Source organism: Styela clava, chromosome 7 (genome assembly GCF_964204865.1).
Source record: "Styela clava chromosome 7, kaStyClav1.hap1.2, whole genome shotgun sequence".
Taxonomy (NCBI): Eukaryota; Metazoa; Chordata; class Ascidiacea; order Stolidobranchia; family Styelidae; genus Styela; species Styela clava.
Genome location: NC_135256.1, coordinates 12,081,648 through 12,090,346, shown reverse-complemented (window position 1 = coordinate 12,090,346; position 8,699 = coordinate 12,081,648). Strand labels below are relative to the sequence as shown.

Genomic DNA, 8,699 nt, shown 5'->3' with positions numbered 1-8,699 from the left:
TTAAAACCACAAGCATGATAAAGAAATCACTCAAGTTTGTTTACATTCAGTTTATTCTCATTGTACCTGCATACACCACATATAAAGGATTTTAACCAGAGATTTATATTACAGATTATCTTTTTTACCTTAATAAAATTCAGCATTTTCCAAATTCTATCATTTTACACCGATGCCAACTTTGTTAAAGATGCAATAATAAAAATTTTACTCAAATCAGACTTGCATTTCTTAACATCTAAAGGTTTAAGTTATCAAAGAATCGAGCAAAACACACGAGATGTCAAAAGGCGCCTGCTCACACACATTGGCATGAACGCAGTATCGCCATTTTAGAATAATAATATAAGCGATCAGTCTCCAAAGCAGCTGATCAGCGGTATCAAGCTTAGGAACTAATTTTTGAGTAATGGAGAAACGGAAAGGCAAAAAATGCATTTTTGTACAAGCAGTCAAAACTTTATGAAAATATGATGTAGCCCAATACAGTAATAATAAGCAGCACAAATACGATAACAAGAAAAAACAAAGCATTTCAAATCTTCGTGCCATATATGCTTTCCAGCGTTTGTGTGAAAGGTGGGGTGGGGCGTAGGCCCTCAGCCTGTCACAGAAGTGACGCTGGCTCTCGAGATAATTTCACCTAGTTATTTAAATCATTTGACAGACGAAGGAAGGTTATAATGCAAATGAAAAGGAAAGACAATTCACACTTCTATACAAGAAAATATCCTACAAGAAACAATGGTACTTTGTTCTAAAATAAATTAATTCACAAAAATATTCACAAATCGCAGTCAATGCAGATGCGAATTAAGGAGTTCAAGATGCCCTTTTAGGGAAATTCTAGTTTTGGCGCTGGGTTGCGCAAGAACAAGTAGATACGACGAACAGCAGAAAAATCTTCAGCAAATTCAAATGTTTTCTCAAATAAGTCTTTTGTCATAAATAGTATATTATTCACTGCAAAGATCCAATAATGAATAACAGTACGAGGCACACTGTTGTTCAACGAAGTTCCACTGAAACAAGGAACAAAATATAAGAACAAAGCATTCAAAAACTAGTCGAATAGTTCAACTCCAAAAAGTCATACTTACCAAAGCTAAATCAAGTCAGCAACGTTCATCGGCATTTCTTCGACTGCCGTGTGATAAAATTTTTCAATATCATTAAGAACACGTTTGTCGTCATTTGTGACGAAATTGATTGCAACTCCTTTACGACCGAATCGGCCACCTCGTCCAATCCTGAAGTGACACAAACAGATTGTTATAATGGTTGTATGGATACATCTAGGCATTTACTGTGCAATAGATATTATTAAAGATTTACATAAATCAAATTGACAAGGCCACGTGTAACTTGTCTCAAGACCACAAGGTGAAATTTGGTACCGGGATTCTATTTATGATATACTCTAGTCCGATTTCGAATTGATAACAGAAAATTATGCAATGGATTTACTTTGTGCATGATTTTGTAAAACGACTTATCACGACATATTTTGAGGCTTTCAGTTTTAAGCCAACAATCCATCGGAAAGGGTGGTTTCCAAAAAATGTAGCCTATGGTAAAATTGAAGTTTGCTGTAAACTTGACAATTTAAATATTAGGCCGACGGTTAACGATGTAGAACGGTTGGCGAAAATGTCATGCTATCCAGACTGGCAAGAAGTCTGTCCAACTGTTTGACCAAATTTCTCGACCCACCCAGATGCGCTTTAGGTAGGGCTGAGATCACCATGGTGACCAATTTGCTTGTAATTTTGATCCTTGTACCACGGACACAGTTTGAGAAACGCTGCTCTAGTCTATAGTCGAATTTTTGATAGAAATTCACAATCATATTAATAATAGGTCTAGGCAGTAGTGATTAAACAAGATCTTATTAATGTACATTAGTCCCAGACATGATTGTTAGAAATTACTATAGTTTCAGATCTCGTTCAATAATAGATGCATACAAACCTGTGAATATAATTTTCACGGTTGGATGGTAAATCATAGTTTATTACAAGGGAGACTTGTTGTACGTCGATTCCACGAGCCAGCAAGTCCGTTGTGATCAAAACACGCGAACTTCCAGAGCGAAATTCTTTCATGATCACTTCTCTGTTCTTTTGATCCATGTCACCGTGCTGAATGAGGATTAAATAGATTAATTATAAAATACATTTTGAGTTTCGATGCTCGATAACCAGCTTTGGCTTGTTGTTCTTCCCTGGTAAAATTGTGTTTTCATCCTTTTTTAAATGCTGTATGGTATCATTACTTATCGACCGTGATCGGTAAGTATGTTGATAAGTATCTGTCTGTCTGTTAGACACTTTCGTATGTTACGCGATATCTCACAAAAACAAGGTTGAATCTGCTCCAAATTGAATGCATGTGCATTCATCATATCTCTGACCAGAAGCCTATTGATTTTGGATGAATTATGTCGTATAATTAGCGACTTATTAATTAATTGGTGACGGGACACGCGGTGTCGTAGTTGAGTCAAAACGAAGGATATACGCCTCCAGATCGATAAGGCGGTGGTCTCTGATCGCTATCTCGTTTTAATTTTACTGAATGCAAAAAATAAACTGAATACAAAGCACATTATTCAATTACAGTTCCTTCTATTTACAAATGATTAAATTTATTTTGTTGTAGAAGGCTATATATTTAATTCAAACCTAGAATTTAACGTAAAAAGGATTCAACAAAAGTTCAAAACTCACTAATTTAGACACAGTGAAATCTTCCTCCTCAAGCTTATTGGTCAACCAGTCTACTTTTCTTCTAGTATTCAAGAAGATGACGGCTTGTGTGATCGTGAGCGTAGCATATAAATCGACAAGAGTATCCAATTTCCATTCCTGAATAATTTGTGTTTCATGAGTTTTACTATAGCCAACTATAAAGTTCACAGTACTTGAACAATTTAACGTAAAATAACTAGTAAGCAATCCCAAAGAAAGTAGACTGTTTAATCACAGTATCCGTAAAAAAGGATATTACTACATGAAAACTGCAAATCTAAATTCAACATGAAACAGATTCGTATATTAATTTCCTATCAGAAAATCACAGCAGTTACATCGGAATGATTTCAAAATTCAAGACCTTATTAGAAGAATGAATGAACATAATGCATAATAGAATTTCCAACATTTGCCAGTGTACTGAGCACAAATGAAGAAAGCCTTGATCCTACCTCTCTTTCAACGAGGACGTAAAATTGCTTGATACCCTCAAGTGTCAGTTCTTCTTTCTTCACGAGAATTCTGATAGGATCTCTCATGAATTTTTTGGTGACTTCCAACACATCTGCTGGCATTGTAGCAGAAAGTAAAACGACTTGAGTGTTGCCTGGCATACACCTAAGAAAAATATAAAATATTCTGTCTTGGTATCTAATTTTAAAAAGGAAAAAGCAAGTGTTAAATAGATGGATTATCAAAATAAAAAATACAATGATGACCAATTGTTACACACCTGAAAATATTGTAAATCTGTTCCTTGAATCCTCTTGACAACATTTCATCAGCCTCATCAAGAACAAACATTGTCATGTCATCAGTTTCTGAAATGAGTAAAATAAACAAGTTCAAAAACAAGCTTTTCGTAAATATGTGCTGATATTTTATCACAACCATGCTTTTGAGTTTATACAATCCAACATAAAATATCATACCGAGAACTCCTCTGCTGATCATGTCTAAAACACGACCAGGAGTTCCCACGACAACTTGTGGAACAATTGTTGTCATCTGCTGGATTGAAGTTTTCATGTTTGTACCTCCAATGCAAGCATGGCAGTTCACTTGCTGATAGTCACCGAGAGACATGACGACTTTTTGAATCTGAAAAATGAACATAAGTGTGAGTCACAGATAAACTAATGCAACGAGCTTCAAGATTATGGATATGTCAAATAAAAGCAAAATCTAAGATACATGCAGATTAATCGGTGCGATACAGATGAGGAAATAGTTTGAATTTGAAGTCATATGGAAATGCAAATCTGTACAGTAAAATCTGTCGTCAATAAACCTGAAAAATTTCAATCTGATAGTGACATCTTTACTCGAAAACTAGCAAAATCAACATTCATTGATACCTGTTGAGCCAATTCTCGTGTTGGTGCTAGTACCAGAGCCTGTGGCTTCTTTCTGTTCAAATCTATTTTTTGTAGAATAGATATTGCGAATGTTGCAGTTTTACCAGTTCCAGACTGGGCTTGAGCAATGACATCGTGGCCTAAATGAAAAGTTGGTAATTTTATCTATGATATACATATTATTGCAAAAGAAGGTGCATTTAATGAAAATTAGGTGTAAAATTATGAAACTAATTATCAGTCTTCCGACTGGTATATCAGTTATCTAGTCAATTTAAATCTTGAAAATGAAATAAAAAATATTCTCCCATAATTTTGCTCATTTATTATGCTGTTAGGACAAAATTAAATCTCTTCAAATACATTTTCAAGCTGAAAGCGTCTCTCAAGGTGTTAATTCTACATTTTACAAATTTCTCCAGGTTCCATGCGGACCATTGCTTTTTACCAAAATTTTCAACTTTAGTGGAATTTGACCACTATCAATTTGTAATTATTGCTGTAGTCTGGAAGTGATGTACTCTACGATGAAGTCATTACGTTATGATATTTTATTTGAAAAGTGCAAACCTTTAATACAAGGCTTGATTGCCCTTTGTTGAATCGCAGAGGGTTTCTCAAAACCATAAGCGTAAATTCCACGAAGTAAATCTTCAGTAAGATCCATGTCATCGAAGGACTCAACTATCTCATCCCAGTTGCCCTAAGTAAACGAAACGAATAACGTATTCAATTTTAAATTAGTGAAACTGAATCACTGAGTTCCACCTCTGAATCAGAATTTATATTACAGATTATGCAAGGAAAAAAAATTACCTCAATAATTCCCTCTGGCTCCATTCCCTCAGGGCCATCATATGCCTCTTGTTGTTCTTGTGGCTCTCCATTAGCAGTTTGTTGGGGAGGGGGCCTTTCTTCACGTCTGTGAAATAGAAAGAGCCAAGTGTATAGATATAAACCATCTAAGTTGTCTAAATGAAATTGGAAATCAATTACGGGATTCATATTTATACAACAATCCAGAGCGACTAGATTCTTGAGACATAATCAATTGTTGAGCACAAAATTATGTGAGGAAAATTCATCTCCTTGTTAATCAAGGATTCTGATATTTATAATTTCTCTATAGAAAAAAAAAATGACCATTTGTTCAAATGAAGGACAGCCGCTTATAAGATATCAATACCTGAGCAGTTGACAGTTTGAGATGCATGGAATCTGAATCCAATCAGTCACATATTTGGGTATAAGTTATAGGTTTTTTTTTTAACTATAGACTCAAAAAATAAAATACAGTGATTTGCAGACCTTTCATCACGATTATCTTCAAAGGAATCCCTGGGGCCACCTTGTTGGCCATATCCACCACCTCTGCGATCAGAATATCCTCCATCCCTGCGATCAGAATATCCCCCCTCTCTTCGATCAGAGTATCCCCCCTCTCTTCGATCGGAATATCCCCCATCTCTTCGATCGGAAAAACCACCTCTTCCTCCGTCAGAGTAGCCTCCCCGATCTTGGCCATAACCTCCACGAGTGTCGTATCCACCACCTTTGCTAGAATAATCCCGAGAATCTCCTCCGTAGTCCTTTTGACCACCTTGATACTCCCCACTCCCAGAATCTTTTTGACTAAAAATAAATATTAATTTTTATGTCTCATCTAAGCCAATTGCCTCTTATCGGAATGAAGCAATATTATAAATCAGGGGTTTGCAACTTTTAATAGAGGGTTAGATATAAATAACTGGGTGAAACTGCGTGCTGCACTCTTATTTTATTATCCAACATAGGATTTCTAGTAGTCGCAGCTTGCAGGAACAAAATTTTGGTTTAATGAGATGTTGGCTTTATAATATGGCGAACCATCAGCCTCTCAACCGGTTGCAAGTACATGTCAGGTATGGGAACGGTTAACCCGGTATTTATTTGAGACGCATAGAATGTACAGTACTCGGATTCTAAGAATAGCCCCCTTTTTTAAAAGTAAGGGCAAACCCCTCTTTTACAGGTTGGGCCTTGATATGGGTATAAATCGGCAAACTGACACTGAGCAATAAACTAAAAGGAAGCCCCCATTGGATTACTTAAATAATTCGATTTATCGAAGAAAAAAATTTACTGTAACATTAGTTTTTAGGAAAAAACCCAATTTTGTTCTTATGACGACAGACGTATGTCTTGATCGATTTAAATTATTATAGAGACGAGCATGGCCAAATCTGCCGCCGTGCCAGATGCAGAGACAAATGTGATTGTTTTATTGAACCAAATGTCGGGACATCTTGGAATCTGAGAACAGTGCTCTACAGCCTTTACATTCTCACATTGTTGCCGACTTGTACAGATTCCACAAGCTGACAAGATGGTCGTCGCAAAAACAACCTTTAGAGGCAAGGTTCACAAACTTTCAATCCCGCAGTTTTCGCACATTATTTTTGAAGAACTTCCCATGATGACTGAAAACACAAAATCACAACCCAAACTTTGTTGAGCCACCTAATGTTCGGAAAAAAACTGTGTGGCGAAAGGTCTACCTGTCTACAGGTCTTGGACAAAACTACCGTACCAACTGACCAAGGCAACTGAGAAAATCAAAATTACAACTCTAACAGCTTTGTAATCCGATATACAGGTATAGTAGCAGTTATACCTATAATTAGATACTTCAGCAGCTAGAGTTCAATACTTGAAACTTCATTTCAAGAATCTAGGTTTTACTTAGTTACAGGTAAGAATATCAGAATATCTTACCCCAGTCTGCCAGTGACTGAAACGCCTGAATGCTCTTATTTACATTCAATTTTGTGTTATTTAAAACCACAAACAACTGAACCAAAGTCAAATTACATCTAAATACTGAATTATGTAATCCGAATGCTTTAGTACACAAACGAAAGTCGAAATTTCGAGTAAAAGTAATCATCTGAAGCAGTTTAAACGAACAAATCAAACAATAAATGACACTGAAATTAATTTACTTGAAATGGAAAGAAAAACATGTCAAATTCACAATAAATAAACTATTAATATAGCATAGAAATCGTACTCACCCTTCGTAATTTGACATGTTGAATGAAAGACTACTACCAGCTGGAAGTTCAGTCTCCCACGCTTCGGCGGATGAATATGTTCAATAAATTGAATTATAACTATAACTTTAATGCAAGTTATATCAGCAATATGTATTATTAATTAAACTTAGTATTTATGAATTGATTCTGAACAAAATATTTGAATTATATGACAAAAAATCACCTTTTCAAGAGTCTACTCGTATTGGGATCTATTTACTATTACGTAACACCGATATTGCGAAATATCTCAGGTAGGCATGGTTTCGCTGTGAGTAGCTTCGCGGTTCGCCGACAGACGTCGTTTGGCGGGTTTCTTTGGGTTATCGGGACAGTTTAGTAAAGAGAACTGGCCTCCCGCGGTTCGTTCTTAATCTGTCGCGACGGCGGGAAGTTTCGAGGTGTGAAATTCGCTCCGAAACAATCGAATGATAATAAAATCGTAGCGTTGTCGCTTTGAACGTACCTTCTATCAAATCTGCAAGTTCGATTTAAAGATTACTGTCGACCATGAATAAGAATGAACCGGAAATTTGGTGACGATATATATGTTTAGAAATCTTCTTTGCAAACGTGGCCGCGAGAATAAGAATTCGTCGATTACAAACGGCGTTTATTGCCGACGATTCCTTCAATTTTTAAGTTGACAATGAGGAAACGATTATTGTATTTTAGGTCATAGGTGGAAAACCTCAATGTATTGGGTCGCAAGTCTTGGCCAACTCACAGCCGAATGTGGCTCTTGCTCCGGTTTCATGCGGCTCTTTTCACCTTGATTCGTCGTGCGTTCTTCTTTCACGTCGAATATACATGAGCGCCTTCATTCACTTCACATGTAATCGTCCATTATTATGTCACAATCAAATTTTGCGCAACGACGGCTGTCGTAATTGTATCGAAAACGGAGTACCATTTGAATGAGATATTTGAAGTGCAGATAAAAGTTATAAAACGTCACAGATTACATGGTCGACGACTCATTTAATACTGAGACAGATTGTTTGAAATTCTTTTTAGTCTAAGATGAGGCTGCAACTGAGTTGAAGATGATCGGTCTTCATGAGGAAGACCAATTGAAATTGAGTTATGGAAAAGTGTGCCAATGAAATAAAGGAGCTTCGCTTGGGATATTGTAAATGCATGCGAAGATGTGTTTTCAAACCTAAAACCTATCCTAAAACCAAAGCATTGTTCTGTTCTGACTGACACCCATGTAAGAAAAGTGCTTCGTTTGGCTACAACGACATACAAGTCAAGTTTGAAGGGGATTGTTCAATCCAAAGAATGCCAGTAGCAGTAGTCCCACTAAGTAACATGCATAACAATGAATGGCTTGTAAATTTCTGTCATAATCATGTTGGTCAGTGACATTTACAATAAACTAGCTTTAGAACAGAGCTGAATAATAGTATATCTGATATTCGTGTGTGTTCTCGTTTATATTATAGCTCTTTCACAATGTGAATATTTAATTGCAGGAACTATAATGAATAATTGGACACGTAGTGGACATA

At 36.2% G+C, this 8,699-nt stretch overlaps 1 protein-coding gene across 1 annotated transcript; it reads right to left on the bottom strand.

Annotated features, from left to right (window-relative positions):
- Window positions 1-35: 35 nt before the first annotated feature.
- LOC120329007 (eukaryotic initiation factor 4A-I-like) lies at window positions 36-7,338 on the bottom strand. The gene is made up of 12 exons (XM_039395609.2): window positions 7,165-7,338; window positions 5,420-5,743; window positions 4,928-5,033; window positions 4,682-4,814; window positions 4,112-4,251; window positions 3,686-3,854; window positions 3,487-3,574; window positions 3,206-3,371; window positions 2,730-2,867; window positions 1,972-2,141; window positions 1,101-1,250; window positions 36-1,022 (listed from the first exon to the last, which is right to left on the bottom strand). The coding sequence occupies exons 1-11, from the start codon at window positions 7,179-7,181 to the stop codon at window positions 1,106-1,108; spliced, it is 1,596 nt and encodes a 531-aa protein (XP_039251543.1). The 5' UTR covers window positions 7,182-7,338; the 3' UTR covers window positions 36-1,022; window positions 1,101-1,105.
- Window positions 7,339-8,699: the final 1,361 nt, after the last annotated feature.

Coding starts and splice junctions, on each gene's coding strand:
- LOC120329007 (XM_039395609.2), bottom strand. Junction 3,372..3,486: donor CAGATTTACAATATTTTCAG/GTGTGTAACAAT, acceptor TATTTTTCTTAG/GTGTATGCCAGGCAACACTC. Junction 2,868..3,205: donor ACGTCCTCGTTGAAAGAGAG/GTAGGATCAAGG, acceptor CAAATTATTCAG/GAATGGAAATTGGATACTCT.